General features: G+C 43.2%; 1 protein-coding gene and 1 long non-coding RNA gene across 2 annotated transcripts; both read right to left on the bottom strand.

The window, feature by feature from the left end:
- Nucleotides 1-5877: 5877 nt before the first annotated feature.
- Nucleotides 5878-7609, bottom strand: LOC122922776 (protein kinase C delta type-like). Its single transcript, XM_044273499.1, has 5 exons — nt 7481-7609; nt 7177-7368; nt 6931-7059; nt 6671-6837; nt 5878-6494 (listed from the first exon to the last, which is right to left on the bottom strand). Exons 1-5 carry the CDS (start codon nt 7592-7594, stop codon nt 6428-6430), a joined length of 669 nt encoding a protein of 222 aa, XP_044129434.1. The 5' UTR covers nt 7595-7609; the 3' UTR covers nt 5878-6427.
- Nucleotides 7610-8231: 622 nt separating this feature from the next.
- LOC122922778 lies at nt 8232-8772 on the bottom strand. The gene is made up of 3 exons (XR_006387190.1): nt 8716-8772; nt 8433-8521; nt 8232-8304 (listed from the first exon to the last, which is right to left on the bottom strand). It is a non-coding gene; the product is annotated as an uncharacterized LOC122922778 (long non-coding RNA).
- Nucleotides 8773-17651: the final 8879 nt, after the last annotated feature.

The following is a 17651-nucleotide window of genomic DNA, read 5'->3' as shown; positions in this document are numbered from 1 at the left end:
AAGGGAAGCCAGAATGTATGGATAACTAGAATAAACAGAAGAAAAGGTAAAATAGAGCAATATGGGGGAAAATGGAAAGAAAAGAAAGAAGGGGAACAGCGAAAGAATAAGAAAGGGAGAAAAAGAGGAAAAAAAGAAGGGAAGAGGGATGGGGAGGAATTCTCATCCTCGAATGTTCTAGACAGGTTAATGTCTAAATAGTTATAAATTAATGTAAAAATCGCATTCCCTAGTCAATCCCAATGGAGATAAAGTCCTAAGATGATGTATCCAGTAGGATTTCATCTGTTTAAAGGGGCTGGCCACTCTTTAAATACTTTCCACTACTGTGTGGCAGGCAGGGAAAAAAATAAAGTTCCTAAAAGTAACACAGCACTTGTCAGTTCATTAAACACAATTACAAAAAAAGACACCAAAAAAGAGAAAATAGGGCTCGCACTAAATAGTATTATGAATATATAAATTTTATTAGTGTCTCCATACGAGACAAATCACAATTAAAACACATACAGTCATGTGAAAAAATTAGGACACCCTTTGAAAGCATGTGGTTTTTTGTAACATTTTTAATAAAAGGTTATTTCATCTCCGTTTCAACAATACAGAGAGATTAAAGTAATCCGACTAAACAAAGAAAACTGAAGAAAAGTCTTTTCAAGATCTTCTGTAAATGTCATTCTACAAAAATGCCTATTCTAACTGAGGAAAAAGATAGGACACCCTTGCCCCTAATAGCGAGTGTTACCTCCTTTGGCTGAAATAACTGCAGTGAGACGGTTCTTGTAGCCATCTACCAGTCTTCGACATCGGTCTGAGGAAATTTTACCCCACTCCTCAATGCAGAACTTTTTCAGCTGTGAGATGTTTGAGGGGTTTCTTGCACGTACAGCCCTTTTCAAGTCACCCCACAGCATCTCAATGGGATTCAAATCTGGACTTTGACTTGGCCATTCCAGGACTCTCCATTTCTTCTTTTTCAGCCAATCTTTGGTTGATTTACTAGTATGTTTTGGGTCATTGTCATGTTGCATGGTCCAGTTCCGCTTCAGCTTTAATTTTCTAACTGATGGTCTCACATGTTCTTCAAGCACCTTCTGATACACAGTAGAATTCATCGTGGATTCTATGATGGTGAGCTGACCAGGTCCTGCTGCAGCAAAGCAGCCCCAAACCATGACACTTCCACCTCCATGCTTCACAGTTGGTATGAGGTTCTTTTCTTGGAATGCTGTGTTTGGTTTACGCCAAACATGTCCTCTGCTGTTGTGTCCAAATAATTCAATTTTGGACTCATCTGTCCAAAGAACATTATTCCAGAAGTCCTGGTCTTTGTCAACTTTATCTCTGGCAAATGTCAGTCTGGCCTCGATGTTTCTCTTGGAAAGCAAAGGTTTCCTCCTTGCACACCTCCCATGCAAGTTAAACTTGTACAGTCTCTTTCTGATTGTAGAGGCATGTACTTCTACATCAACAGTAGCCAGAGCCTGCTGTAGTTCTCGAGATGACACTTTAGGGTTTTTGGAGACCTCTTTTAGCATCTTGCGGTCTGCTCTTGGGGTGAACTTGCTGGGGCGACCAGTCCTGGGCATGTTGGCAGTTGTTTTGAAAGCCCTCCACTTGTAGACTATCTTCCGGACAGTGGAATGGCTGATTTCAAAATCTTTTGAGATCTTTTTAAATCCCTTCCCAGACTCATAGGCTGCTACAATCTTTTTTCTGAAGTCCTCTGACAGCTCTTTTGCTCTCACCATGGTGCTCACTCTCACTTCAACAGTCAGGAGCACACCAAACTAAATGTCTGAGGTTTAAATAGGGCAAGCCTCATTCAACATGCAGAGTAACGATCTACTAATTATGTGCACCTGGTGTGATATACCTGTGTGAGATCTGAGCCAATTTAAGAGGGAATACATGTGAGGGTGTCCTATCTTTTTCCTCAGTTAGAATAGGCATTTTTGTAGAATGACATTTACAGAAGATCTTGAAAAGACTTTTCTTCAGTTTTCTTTGTTTAGTTGGATTACTTTAATCTCTCTGTATTGTTGAAACGGAGATGAAATAACCTTTTATTAAAAATGTTACAAAAAACCACATGCTTTCAAAGGGTGTCCTAATTTTTTCACATGACTGTAGGAAACAATGGATGGTGAAAAATGAGCACACAGAATGACATGGAGCACGACCAAATTACTAAGAATGGCAAATAGATACAAAAATTAGTATATAAATATAGCACTAAGTGTGCATGTAAATCAAATAGAATGTTAGTAATACATGTAATCAGGCAAAACTATACAGGCTAGGTAATGATATCATACATAGTAAAACCAAAGTCTGCATGTAAAGTGACCAGTGCAAATAGTCAGAATAGATATATATATAGCCAACGCTGAGTAAATCATTATAACGCCATAAACCAACTACCTGTATAGTGCTCCAGCAACCCCGACGCACGTTTCACGCAAGGCTTCTTCAGGGGGAAGTGTGTGCACACACACTTCCCCCTGAAGAAGCCTTGCGTGAAACGTGCGTCGGGGTTGCTGGAGCACTATACAGGTAGTTGGTTTATGGCGTTATAATGATTTACTCAGCGTTGGCTATATATATCTATTCTGACTATTTGCACTGGTCACTTTACATGCAGACTTTGGTTTTACTATGTATGATATCATTACCTAGCCTGTATAGTTTTGCCTGATTACATGTATTACTAACATTCTATTTGATTTACATGCACACTTAGTGCTATATTTATATACTAATTTTTGTATCTATTTGCCATTCTTAGTAATTTGGTCGTGCTCCATGTCATTCTGTGTGCTCATTTTTCACCATCCATTGTTTCCTATGTGTTTTAATTGTGATTTGTCTCGTATGGAGACACTAATAAAATTTATATATTCATAATACTATTTAGTGCGAGCCCTATTTTCTCTTTTTTGGTGTCTTACCACACGTGCTGGCTCTGCACGGGTACTCACTTTTGTGAGTCATTTTGGTGCTTACAATTACAAAAAAACAAAATGGCTGCACACCGTTTTTTATATATATATATATATATATATATATATATACAAACAATAGAGCTAAGAAATGGGGGTCATTCTAGATAAAAGTGGTACAATACTGACTATAAATAAATAATGGAAGCTCTTAGCGCACATACGTGCCGGGCCCATCTACCAGGCGTCAAGGTGGCTTCCACAGATGGGTCCCTATCACTAAATATACTGCCTCACTTTGGACTTACTTAAGCCTCCAATATTCAGAGCAGTGTAGGAACCAGCTACAAATGTACTCTGCTCTGCCTTTGCAATATATTGAGGGTAGCACCTCTTTTAGACTGAACACGCCCATCTAACTGGGACTTCTGAGCAGAAAAATTAAGTGACAGGGACCCATCTGCGGAAGCCACCTTGACGCCTGGTAGATGGGCCCGACACGTACAGTACAGACCAAAAGTTTGGACACACTTTCTCATTCAAAGAGTTTTCTTTATTTTCATGACTATGAAAATTGTAGATTCACACTGTAGGCATCAAAACTATGAATTAACACATGTGGAATTATATACATAACAAAAAAGTGTGAAACAACTGATAATATGTCATATTCTAGGTTCTTCAAAGTAGCCACCTTTTGCTTTGATTACTGCTTTGCACACTCTTGGCATTCTCTTGATGAGTTTCAAGAGTTAGTCACCTGAAATTGTCTTCCAAAAGTCTTGAAGGAGTTCCCAGAGATGCTTAGCACTTGTTGGACCTTTTGCCTTCACTCTGCGGTCCAGCTCACCCCAAACCATCTCGATTGGGTTCAGGTCCGGTGACTGTGGAGGCCAGGTCATCTGGCGCAGCATCCCATCACTCTCCTTCATGGTCAAATAGCCCTTACACAGCCTGGAGGTGTGTTTGGGGTCATTGTCCTGTTGAATAATAAATGATGGTCCAACTAAACGCAAACCGGATGGAATAGCATGCCGCTGCAAGATGCTGTGGTAGCCATGCTGGTTCAGTATGCCTTGAATTTTGAATAAATCCCCAACAGTGTCACCAGCAAAGCACCCCCACACCATCACACCTCCTCCTTCATGCTTCACGGTGGGAACCAGGCATGTAGAGTCCATCCGTTCACCTTTTCTGCGTCGCACAAAGACACGGTGGTTGGAACCAAAGATCTCAAATTTGGACTCATCAGACCAAAGCACAGATTTCCACTGGTCTAATGTCCATTCCTTGTGTTCTTTAGCCCAAACAAGTCTCTTCTGCTTGTTGCCTGTTCTTAGCAGTGGTTTCCTAGCAGATATTCTACCATGAAGGCCTGATTCACACAGTCTCCTCTTAACAGTTGTTCTAGAGATGTGTCTGCTGCTAGAACTCTGTGTGGCATTGACCTGGTCTCTAATCTGAGCTGCTGTTAACCTGCGATTTCTGAGGCTCGTGACTCGGATGAACTTATCCTCCGCAGCAGAGGTGACTCTTGGTCTTCCTTTCCTGAGGCGGTCCGCATGTGAGCCAGTTTCTTTGTAGCGCTTGATGGTTTTTGTGACTGCACTTGGGGACACTTTCAAAGTTTTCCCAATTTTTCGGACTGACTGACCTTCATTTCTTAAAGTAATGATGGCCACTCGTTTTTCTTTACTTAGCTGCTTTTTTCTTGCCATAATACAAATTCTAACAGTCTATTCAGTAGGACTATCAGCTGTGTATCCACCTGACTTCTCCACAACGCAACTGATGGTCCCAACCCCATTTATAAGGCAAGAAATCCCACTTATTAAACCTAACAGGGCACACCTGTGAAGTGAAAACCATTTCAGGTGACTACCTCTTGAAGCTCATCAAGAGAATGCCAAGAGTGTGCAAAGCAGTAATCAAAGCAAAAGGTGGCTACTTTGAAGAACCTAGAATATGACATATTTTCAGTTGTTTCACACTTTTTTGTTATGTATATAATTCCACATGTGTTCATTCATAGTTTTGATGCCTTTAGTGTTAATCTACAATTTTCATAGTCATGAAAATAAAGAAAACTCTTTGAATGAGAAGGTGTGTACAAACTTTTGGTCTGTACTGTATGTGGTTGTAAACCGTAAATAATTTTTTGTGGAGGTGAAGTGGGCAAAAATGGCAATTCCGTCAGTGTTTTTTATTAAAAATTTTGCAGTAAAAGTGATATGATCATTTTATTCTGTCGGTTGATATGGTTATGCCGATACCAAAATTATAGAGTTTTTTTTATGTTTTATGACTTTTTTAGTATAAAATCACTTTTGTGTTAAAAATAAATGTATTTTACAACTTTTTACTTTTTAACCAATGCTGTATATTTTATTGGTATCATTTTGCGGTACTTATGGCTTTTTGATCACTTGTTATTTTTTTTTTTTGTGGAGGTGAGGTGACAAAAACAGCAATTCCGTCATTGTTTTTAACAATATTTTTACAGCGTTCACCGCGCATGATTAGTAACATGATACCTTTATAGATCAGGTTGTTACGGAGGCAGCGATACCAATTATGTGTAGTTTTTTTTTTTTTCATTTTTTAATAACTTATAAATGAACGGATATGGGTTATATGCCATACATGCCATTTGGACGTAGGGTTGTGTCCAAATGCGTGAAGGGGTTAATATGCCTGGCATATATTTCTATACTTTTTTTAAAGCTCCTTTTATTTTTTTAAAGGGGTTGTCCAGTGTCATTAATGGAGTTTTCTGGAAGGGACATGTTTTGACATAGAGACACTGTATCGAGACAAGTCTTATTAGACTTGTATGCTCTCCATTACAGATAAACCAATGACTGTAGAGTCTAAGGATTCGTTAGATATAAGATAATCACGCTACTACCAGATGATGGTAAATGGTACTGTTTATTGTTTATTGGTGGTAAATGTCCTCTTCGGTCCCTCTATGCCACTAGTGGATGGTGTGATCAACACTGAGGGCAGAGTCCAACAAGTTACCATTTTCTTGTTGATGTTGTTATCCGTTGGCACGCAGGAGAGGAAAAACCCCCTGTGGAGGAAACCTCTAGGGAACCATGGCGTAAGGACTACCCTTCCCTTGGGCACAAGAGGCAGCTTGTGGACTAGAAGCGCTGGCGGTCAATTCATTGATTCGTGGAAGAATCTTCATCGACTTCCTGCTGCTTCTCTGCTCCTGCTACTCTGCAGGTTATGACCCTCAGGTTACTCCTAGTGGCAGTTGGAAATGAAACTGAAGGACCAGGACTGTTATATCACAGTACCGATAAGTTGTCAGGAGAGTACATAGAGGTCAGAGGTTGGAATTTGAGGCTCATACAAGGACAGCAATTCTCGGTGGATTTTCCTGGTGAGTGTGATGTCATCAAGAGGCTCTGCTATAACATGATGGTTTTCTCCCACTGATCTATTGCGGACATCTGTATATATAGTGGAGCTGCTCACTTCCAGTGGTTTATCCTCCTCCAGATCCTGTGGACGATCTCTCTCACAATTCTGCCAAATGTTCTGCCAAGAGATAAAATAGCATTGTAATAGTGGTAACCACCTGCACGTTTACCCTGTAGACCCATCAGCAGACTATAAGCTTCCATCAGTGAATGGACTCCACACCACACTCTGCTGATAAAATTGAGGGAACTTTCAATAATCCCCATATTTCCCTCTCAGTTACGATGACCCACCTGCGATGACGTATGACAGGTTCTTGTATTGGCTTTATGACCTGCCATCTGGCATTGGCAAAAGTGAATCCACAGAATAGCTTTTGATCTTTATCGGCCATTGGTGGCTTATTGGCTTCGGTGGAGGATAGGACATCATTTATTTTTTTCGATGTCATCACTGGTAGCTGTGGAGAGAAGATCCAAGATCCTGTGTTTAACAAGAAAGGGCACAATGGAACTTTACTACTACCCACATCTTCCCTGGATCCCGTACTTACTGGTCCTGGTTGGAATGGTGGACAAGCTGCTGCTTCCTCTATATCTGTCCACTCGATGTCCATGAAAAATGGATGTTCCCTGATGTTACATACCGCTAACTGGCGACTCTCTGGTGACTTGATTAAGAGCTGGAAAAAAATATATTGAAGACATTTCAGAATTGTAGATCACACTTTCCAATGTAGTCCCTAGTTTTCAATGTCATATTTAGCCGCTGTTGTACTGCTATATATTTTTATACTCACCCTCTCTATGAGGTCTCTGGCTTGTGGGTCGAGTCGTTTTGGGTAGGTGGGAACATCGTTGATCAGTGACTTCTGAATTTTTTCAGGAAATATACTGGCAGAGAATGGATATTTGCCAGTAGCCATCTCATATATCGTCACACCAGCTGAGAACCAGTCCACTGCCGTGTTGTAGGGCTTCTCCAGAAGAATCTGTAGAAATATCAGGGAGACAATAAAAAAATAAGAGCATTGTCCAGAGCAGCAGAAGTCATGGAGATGTCCAGCCCTATGCACAATGAGAAGCACATAGATGATTCCTCACCTCGGGTGCCATGTAGCTAAGAGTTCCGGCATATTGTGAGATCTTCCTTTCCCCAAAGATGTTCATCACGGCAAGACCGAAATCGCCAATCTTCAAGTGACCGGCGCTGTCCATTAAGATGTTGTCTGGTTTTATGTCTCTATGTATGATGCCTCTGTTATGGAGAAACTGCAGCCCACAGATGATCTCAGCTGCAAAAAATCTGATTACAAAAAGAGAAAACATCAACATTCACTATGAGACCAATAAATGATATAAAGATGGATGTTCCTGACAACTATTGTCTTTATCTAAGATATCTATGTTCTGCCTTACCTGGTGACTGGAATGGTGAATGGGGCTTTGGCATGTATGAGGTCACCTAGGTCTCCTCCGCTGAGAAACTCCATGATGAAGAAGGCATAGTCCTGTGATAAAGACAGAGCATATCATGTAAGTTTCAAAAAACTTAACTATGGAATATTAGAGTGCATATATATACCCTGCTTTGGAGATGTTATGCTTCCCAAGTAGAAGAAGCCAGAGGTTCAGGTTGACCTACCATCATAGTGCAAGTCTTGGAACTCATTTAAGTACAACAATGTTGGCAAAAGTAGGACGGGGTTGGAAAGAACTGACCTACTCACAAAACCCAGTAGTGAATAAGACTCTTACCTTGGTCTGGAAGGTGGCATAAGCGTGGGTGAATAGTGGACTTTTCCCAGTCACCTCAGGACCTGTCGCTCAATCAGAACGTTGTTTCTAAAGTTCTGAAGCAGGACCCTCTTCTTCACCAGCTTCACTGCCAGTTGTTGTTGGCAGTCGGGATGTGTGGCCAGCATGACCTAGAGGAGACAGAACATTAGAACTTGAGGAACGGCGCATCCTGCCATGAGAAGATGTGAAATCTTGATTTTGCTATAGTCATATTACTACACATAAGGAAAAAGTGACAACAACTCCTGATACTTACTTTACCAAAAGCACCCTCTCCAAGAAATTTATGGAAGGTGAAGCTTTCCAGTCCAGTCACAATGATGGGGGTTTCTGCTGGGGTTGTCACTGGTAGAGAGAAGAGACATTATAGTTTAATATTCCTGCGTTTGGCCTCTAATAGTAATTACGACTATGAGAGGAATAAGAACTTTATGGGGCATGAAAGACAAAAATGCTCATTAATCATGTTCATAAGTGGACAAACCCATTGATACGTTATTGGGGGATATTGGCTCTAGGTGTCTTAGATCTGCACTCACCTGACAGCTGTTCCATCTCAGTGTTATAGGACGTGCTGGGTCCATCTTCAGCTTTTCCCCCTGTTTTTTCTCCCCTCTTCCTCTTTATTAGGATACTCTCCTGTATAGGGCTTCCAGGTCTTTTCGAAGCCTTGATCATTTTTTCTTTGCCGCCATCTTTCGCCTTCTCTGATGTTTCTATTCTCCTCCTCTTATTTGGCGGCTGAACTCTCCTCTTTCTCTTCCTTTTTCTTTTTTTGGGAAGATTCTTTGGAACCTCCATGTTCAGCCCATAGATGTCACTGGGCTGAGGAAGGTCCTGCGCGCCTTCAGCGCGTTCCATGATGACACTTGGAACGGCTTGGCTAACAGGCCCTCTTTGAACAAAACCAAAATTTGCTGAGCGCAAGTAAAAGTCGCCTTCACCCGTCAAGTGATGAAGAAATATGGCCGAAAGTCAGGCTGCAGAAAGCTAGAATCAATTGTTATATGACATCACAAAGGCATCTGTGACATCACCACATTCTAAAGGTCACATGACTTTTCAGAGGTACCTGTGTCATGGCTGGCTGTCAAACATGACATGACATTCCAGGTACCTGTGACATCATCAGCCTGGCCGACAGGCCTGTGTTCATCAGCAGTTTTAAAGGTCCATGATTTTCTATTTACTAAGTCTCTCTAGCATTTATCATTTATATTATAACCAGTTTATTCCCAGAATAAAAACTCTCCTCTACAAACAGCTTAACAATGTAACAAGATGCAATTCTACTCTAATTATGGATCTTGTTAGAGAAAATGATACATTGTGTCCAGGGTAGACATGGCGTCCCTTCATTCAGCTGATTGTCGGCTACCAATTACACAAGGATAGACATTCCTAAGGATACATCATTAAAGGGGTTTTTGGGGTTCAGAGCTGAACCCGGACATACCCTTATTTTCACCCCGGCAGCATCCCTGAGCCTAGCATCGGAGCATCTCATGCTCCGATGTGCTCCCGTGCCCTGCACTAAATCGCGCAGGGCACGGGCTCTTGTTTTCAATAACACACTGCCGGGCGGTAACTTTCGCCCGGCAGTGTGTTTGGTGACGTCACCGGCTCTAAGGGGCGGGCTTTAGCTCTGCCCTAGACGTTTTACTGGCTAGGGCAGAGCTAATTCCCGCCCATCAGTGCCGGTGACGTCATCGGGGTTCCTGTCAGCCCCATGGAGAGCCCCGGTATGTCTCCGGAACTCCTAAAAATGCCTTTGCCCTGCGCAATTTAGCGCAGGGCAAAGGAGAGCATCGGAGCATGCTCATGTCAGGGGGGCTGCCGGAGTGAAAATGGAGGGATGTCCGGGTTCAGCTCTGAACCCGGACAACCCCTTTAATATTTAGAACAAGAATAAGACATGCTCTTTCTTTGAAAATAAATGGGTCCGCACCTGTTCCACAAAATTGCGGAACAGATGCAGACCCATTCATACGGTCGTGTGAATGAGCCCTAAGGTCTGTTAAGAACGGATAAACTGTCTATTTTTAACAGACTTTTTTTTCACTGATGCCTTTCTGAGAAATGGGCATTAAAAACTGACCCATTCAATTGTATGGTGGCAGTCGGTCAGTGAAAAACAGACAAGATAGAACATGTTCTATTTTTTGATATTCGTTATTCACTGGCCGTCAAAAAAACTGCCGGGTAAATAACCTCATAGACTACCATTGGCCTTAAAATGGATGTGTGATGGCCGTTAAAAAAAAATCCATCACATGTCCGGTTTTTTTTACTGTCATGTACATGTAGCCTATAGCCTTTTTATGCTACTTTTGTGTTTTTCTTTGCTACCATTTTAGAGTACACTATGTTTTTATGTCATTTATTAACTTTTTTTTTACCTTTTTTTATACCATTTAGCAATCATTTTACATAATGTGATATATTTATAGAGTAGGTTGACACTGCTATGTGTGTATATTATTTGCCGCTTTGTATAATATTCAATCGCTTCCACCACTACAAGCAACAGCCAGTTTGGACCAAATGCCGGATTCCCATTTTTCAAATCTGACTTGTGTCAGTTTATCTGGTATTAATTTTGGAATGGTTTTACTTATCCAAGCCATTCTGAGATTGTTTTCTCGTGACACCATACTTCATGTTAGTGGTGAATGTGAGTTGATATGTTTTACCTTTATGCATAAGAAAAAAATCGCTATTTTCAAAATTTGAATTTCTCTGCTTTTAAAACGGATAGTGATACTTTATAAAAAAGTTATTACTTTACATTCCCCATATGTCTTCTTTATATTGGCATCATTTTGTAAATGTTATTTTATTTTTTTAGGACGTTAGAAGGCTTAGAAGTTTAGAAGCTAATTTTAAGATTTTTAAGAAAATTTCCAAAACCCACTCTTTTAATGACCAGTTCAGTTAAGAAGTCACTTTGTGGGGCCTACATAGTAGAACCCACCCATAAATCACCACATTTTAGAAAATACACCCCTCATTTTACACCTCCCCTGATTTTACAAACTTTATTAAACCCTTTAGGTGTTCCATAAGAATTAAAGCAAAGTAGAGGGGACATTTCAAAATGTCATTTTTCAAGTAACACAGCAAGGGTTAACAGCCAAAGAAACCTCAATATTTATTACCCGGTTTACAGAAAAACCCCATATGTGGTCGTTACCTGCTGTATGGGCACACGGCAGGGCACAGAAGGAAAGGAGCACCATATTGTTAACGGAGGGCAGATTCTGCTGGAATGGTTTTCAGGTGCTATGTCACATTTGAAGAGACCCTCAGGTAAACCTAGAAAGAAAACCCCAAAAGTGACCCCATTTTGGAAACTACAACCCTCACAGAATAAATCAAAGGCTGAAGTGAATGCTTTGGCTATAAAAATGAAAAATTAACTCTCATATCCAATAAAACATTGCTTTATCCCCAATTTTTTCATTTTCACAAGGGGTAAAAGGAGAAAATGCACCTCACAATTTGTTATGCATTTTGTTCTGAATATGGCAACACCATATACAGTACAGACCAAAAGTTTGGACAAACCTTCTCATTCAAAGATTATTTTCATGACTATGAAAATTGTAGATTCACACTGAAGGCATCAAAACTATGAATTAACACATGTGGAAATATATACATAACAAAAAAGTGTGAAACAACTGAAAATATGTCATATTCTAGGTTCTTCAAAGTAGCCACCTTTTGCTTTGATTACTGCTTTGCACACTCTTGGCATTTTCTTGATGAGCTTCAAGAGGTAGTCATCTGAAATGGTCTTCCAACAGTCTTGAAGGAGTTCCCAGAGATGCTTAGCACTTGTTGACCCTTTTGCCTTGACTCTGCAGTCCAGCTCACCCCAAACCATCTCGATTGGGTTCAGGTCCGGTGACTGTGGAGGCCAGGTCATTTGGCGCAGCACCCCATCACTCTCCTTCATGGTCAAATAGCCCTTACACAGCCTGTAGGTGTGTTTGGGGTCATTGTCCTGTTGAAAAATAAATGATGGTCCAACTAAAGGCAAACCGGATGGAATAGCATGCCGCTGCAAGATGCTGTGGTAGCCATGCTGGTTCAGTATGCCTTCAATTTTTAATAAATCCCCAACAGTGTCACCAGCAAAGCACCCCCGCACCATCACACCTCCTCCTTCATGCTTCACGGTGGGAACCAGGCATGTAGAGTCCATCCGTTCACCTTTTCTGCATCGCACAAAGACACAGTGTTTGGAACCAAAGATCTCAAATTTGGACTCATCAGACCAAAGCACAAATTTCCACTGGTCTAATGTCCATTCCTTGTGTTCTTTAGCCCAAACAAGTCTCTTCTGCTTGTTGCCTGTCCTTAGGAGTGGTTTCCTAGCAGATATTCTACCATGAAGACCTGATTCACTCTCCTATTAACAGTTGTTCTAGAGATGTGTCTGCTGCTAGAACTCTGTGTGGCATTGACCTGGTCTCTAATCTGAGCTGCTGCTAACCTGCGATTTCTGAGGCTGGTGACTCGGATGAACTCATCCTCCGCAGCAGAGGTGACTCTTGGTCTTCCTTTCCTGGGGCGGTCCGCATGTGAGACAGGTTCTTTGTAGCGCTTGATGGTTTTTGTGACTGCACTTGGGGACACTTTCAAAGTTTTCCCAATTTTTCGGACTGACTGACCTTCATTTTTTAAAGTAATGATGGCCACTCGTTTTTCATTACTTAGCTGCTTTTTTTTTGCCATAATACAAATTCTAACAGTCTATTCAGTAGGACTATCAGCTGTGTATCCACCTGACTTCTCCACAGCGCAACTGATGGTCCCAACCCCATTTATAAGGCAACAAATCCCACTTATTAAACTTGACAGGGCTGTGAAGTGAAAACCATTTCAGGTGACTACCTCTTGAAGCTCATCAAGAGAATGCCAAGAGTGTGCAAAGCAGTAATCAAAGCAAAAGGTGGCTACTTTGAAAAACCTAGAATATGACATATTTTCAGTTGTTTCACACTTTTTTGTTATGTATATAATTCCACATAGTTTTGATGCCTTCAGTGTGAATCTACAATTTTCATAGAGAAAACTCTTTGAATGAGAAGGGGTGTCTAAACCTTTGGTCTGTACTGTATGTGTATGTATGTATGTATATATATATATATATATATATATATATATATTTTGTGTGTGGGTGTATATACATTGCAATGCATGGGCACTGACAGTGTGTCCACTGTCTGCAGACGTGAACCCATTCACTTAAATGAGGTCTGCAATCTGCATCTGACAGTACTTTTTCGCGGTTCGGAGGAATGGACAGAAAACCCATGGATGCACTCCATAGGTTTACGATCTGAGCTTCCATTCTGCACCACAGTGAATCTTTCAGATTTCAGACCCATTCATTTGATACGGTGCTCACAGGGCTGGTGCCTGTTCGCGGGCCACAATACAGGCACATGCAGGCTATAGTCCTGTGCATGAGGCCTAAAGCCATACCTGTGCCGGCATACATACATAATTCCTCTGGGTAGCCATCTTATATGCTTCTGGCCTATGCAAAAAACTGTGAACTCTCATCTTCATGAAGCCTGGGTCGCCTATGATATAGATGGACACTTTTATTACCACTACTCTTTGAGGCCAGCAATAAAAGGTCATAAAAGCTACACCAGGCCCAGCTCATCCTGTCCAAGATCAGCTCGCTGTCAAGCCTGGCTGGAGCGTGACGTCATTAATTTCCAGGTCTGGTTTGAGGAGAGCTAATAGCCCTTAATTAGCTCTGGGCATAAAACCAGTCCACTTTCATATTTCATTTATGAATCAACTTATGCCCATTCTGACACCAGATCCAGGCTCTACAGACTATTGTGGTTAATTGGGTATCAAATATGACTAGAGGATGTGATTCCTTAGCTGACCTATGGGTGGTAGAAGAACTACAGGTCCCAGCATTACCGTGTGTGGTCTCATTCTGTAGGTAAATAAATAAGGATCGCAAATATGTATTCTGTATAACAATATGCCGATGTATCAAGGAGATACGGGCTTAAGTATAATCCTCATTGTAGGAACTGAACTTTGATGGGGTCATAAAACACTTGGGGGCAATCCCTAGGATTCACAGTCACTCTGCTGCCATTGGCTGACAGGAGTAAGTCTCCTGCCCATGGCAGAGTTCATAAAAATCCATGCACAAGGACAGAGGAGAGAGACCCATGGAACATCACCAGACACTTAATTGGACATTGACGGCATATCCCTGTATCAGAAGAACTTTGAGGGTCTCCCCTGATACATACTGAAAAGGGGTTTGCAAGGATTCAAAAAGGACATATGAACGACCATCTGAAACCCTCCAGAGAAACTAAGTATTCTTTCATCTTTTTCCCTTTCATTTGAACTGTCGTGATTATTTATATTGTTATTATTATTCTGTAGATTTGTAGTCATTTTCATTAGACTTGTATGCACTGCTTTTTACCGCTTATTAAAGATTATAAAATCTAAGTAGCCAAGTCTTCCATATTCTAAGCTGCTGAACAACGTACCTTGCCTTTGAAGAGACGTTACCAGGTAGTTAGTTAAATTGCATTTAGGAATTGTAGTTGGGGGTGATTGACTGCGGTTGGTCAGTAAGTGATATCCGGTTCATCCACTGATCTGTGTGATAGTGAATGACCCGGATAGTCGGCTCGTGGACCGGGAACCCACGTGGTGGCAGTTACCGAAGTGTAGTGGGGGGTGTTAGCCGAGTGGTAATACCCCGGTCACGTGAGGTCTCTGTGTGTGCGCAGACTCCGTCACAGACCACTACGTCAGAGCTGTGGGATCCGGAGCGGTCGGATCCATAGTTCGTGACATTTTTATGGTGGCAGCTTACGGGATTCTGTATGCTTAGAATATTAGTGCATGAAGTTATGTCCATAACTCTATGTCCATAACTCTGTACTAAAGGATTGAAAAATTCTGGAAGACGAAGCACAGTGCATTAGTTTTGATAGAATAATAATTCACGACAGTACCCTCCCCTCTCTCTTGTTTTCTGTCCTATCTTTTATTTGGCAATAATGTCCGAATCCGTGAATTATGACGTCCTGAGCGTGGCTGATATCACAGCTCTGTGTGAGCACAAAGGCATCCAAGTATATGGGAAAAATAAGACTGTCCTTATCCAGGAGTTATGTGCACGGAGGAGTCAAGAGTCATCCCTGCAGGATTCAGAGAATGGAGGAGACTCTGGGGCCCCTGAGCCAGGTGACCCCTTCCAGAATGAGGATGATGAACTGGGAGGAGGACAGCCTGCTGGGGCTTGCAGTCCTCTAGCTGGACATAACTCTGTCTCTATGTCATCCCAAAATGGTCTGGACCAACTAATGCTCAGTAACCCGGACTTATATTTTCGGCTGCTGGAGGCACGTCGTGCAGAGCGTAAGGCTGAGCTCGAGGCTGCAGAGCGCAAGGCTGAGCTCGAGGCTGCAGAGCGCAAGGCTGAGCTCGAGGCTGCAGAGCGCAAGGCTGAGCGCGAGGCTGCAGAACGAGAACGGGAAGCTGTCCGCAGGCATGAACTGGACCTGGCCCGAGTACAGCTTCAGGGGTCCGACCGGCATGCCACATCCACAGGCCCATCCCTGATGGTCAAGCCAAAACTGCCTGTGATGGAGTCTGAGAACTGTGACATTGATCTTTTCCTGCATGCTTTTGAAACCTCATGCCAGCAGTACCAGGTACCAGAGCCACAGTGGGCGGGACATCTAATGTCCGCACTGAAGGGCAAAGCTATGGAGGCCCTGGTCGGACTACCATTAGCAGAGCGTACCAGTTACGCGGTCATCAAAAAGGCTATTCTGGTCAAGTACCAGCTGACTCCAGAGACTTACCGTTTACGGTTCCGGTCCCTGCGGAGAGGGCCCGGAGATACTTTTATGGACCATCTGGGCAAGTTGCAGACCACCTTCCAACAGTGGTCTGATCCCCTCACAGAGGACACCAAGCAGTCCCTGGCGGATCTGATGGTCCGAGAACAGTTTGTCTCCAATTGCCCCACGGATGTGCAAAAATATGTATGTGAGCACAAGCCGAAGAGTGCGCGAGAGGCGGCTGAGCTAGCCGATGAATACATCGCCATGCCCAGCACTCGGGCATTCAAAGACACTCTGTCCCGTCTGGGAGGAACCTCTTCATCTGCTTCTTCCTCCCGGCCAGCTTTGTCGGTTCCTGTCCAGCGACCCTTTCACAGGCCTGCACAAAGACCGGAAGGAGTCAAGCCAGCACCGACAGACGTGCGCAAGTGCTATGCGTGCGGCAAGCCAGGACACCTCAGCCACTCGTGCCCGGAGAAGAAGACAGCACCCCCTGGCAAGCTTGCCCGCAACCCATCATCTGTGCTGTTAGTGAATGGAGCTGCAAGACACACCGCAGACAACCTACAGTCGGTTACTGTGGGCAACCGATGCACCACAGGCTTCCGCGATACAGGAGCCGAAGTCACACTAGTTCGGCCTGAACTAGTGGATGACGCAGACCTTATTCCCGGCAAAAGCCTCACCATCACGGGAGTTGGGGGGGTGAGCCCTAATGTTCCCCTAGCTCGTGTTTTCCTTGATTGGGGGGCTGGGAGTGGAGTAAGGGAGGTGGGAGTCTCTGCGGAGATCCCCACAAATGTTTTATTAGGCACTGACCTAGGACGATTGGTCTCGTGCTACGTGCCCCCTGGAAGCACACAGGACTCACCCGTCCCTATGGAGGTCCCTGGACATCCCGAGGTACTGTGCAAGGATGTTTGCGTAACATCAGATAACCTTGGGGATGGACCGCGGGAGGTGGGAGGTGGGGTGTGTGGGAGCAGTTCTCCTATGACAGGAGATGTAGAGGGGATGGCGGGTGTATGTACACAGGTAGCAAACATGTGTTTAACTGATTCAAGTTGTGCAAATGTTAAATGTGATGACATTATTGTGCCTGTGTTGCCCGTCACTCGCAGGGCTGCAAAAGCCGCAGCGGAACGCTCCATTGGGGAAGAGCAAGTGGAAGTGTCCCCTTCCACCGGCTCGGACCCCGTGGACTTAACCGCGTCAGAGCCTCAGCCACTGTCCCTGTTCGCCACAGGACAGCTGGCTGGGACTTGTAGTGCCGCCTTTGAGCAGGCCCTGCGAGATGACCTTACCTTGGAGCAGCTAAGAGGGTTAGCTGCCAGCCCTCCCACTGAGGGAGACAAATACCGAGTGTGTTGGGACAATGGGAAACTGTATAAGGAGGACATCTCCCACAGTGACAGTAGGGTGGGGCCACTCAAGAGGCAGCTCATTGTACCTGTGCAGTTCAGGGAACAATTACTGCAAGTGGCTCATGAGATCCCCTTAGCTGGTCACCTGGGAATAACCAAAACAAAGTCCCGGGTGATGCAGAATTTTTTCTGGCCTGGCCTCGGGGCAGATGTCGCCAAGTACTGCAGGTCCTGCGACACCTGTCAGCGAGT

Source organism: Bufo gargarizans, unplaced genomic scaffold (assembly GCF_014858855.1).
Source record: "Bufo gargarizans isolate SCDJY-AF-19 unplaced genomic scaffold, ASM1485885v1 fragScaff_scaffold_703_pilon:::fragment_2:::debris, whole genome shotgun sequence".
In the NCBI taxonomy this organism is placed as follows: domain Eukaryota; kingdom Metazoa; phylum Chordata; class Amphibia; order Anura; family Bufonidae; genus Bufo; species Bufo gargarizans.
Note: the sequence above shows the minus strand (reverse complement) of the source record. Positions and strands in the feature narration are given on the sequence as shown.

Coding starts and splice junctions, on each gene's coding strand:
- LOC122922776 (XM_044273499.1), bottom strand. CDS start 7,594: ATGGACAGCGCCGGTCACTTGAAGATTGGCGATTTCGGTCTTGCCGTG. Junction 7,369..7,480: donor TTAGCTACATGGCACCCGAG/GTGAGGAATCAT, acceptor ATATTTCTACAG/ATTCTTCTGGAGAAGCCCTA. Junction 7,060..7,176: donor CCAGAGACCTCATAGAGAGG/GTGAGTATAAAA, acceptor ATTTTTTTCCAG/CTCTTAATCAAGTCACCAGA.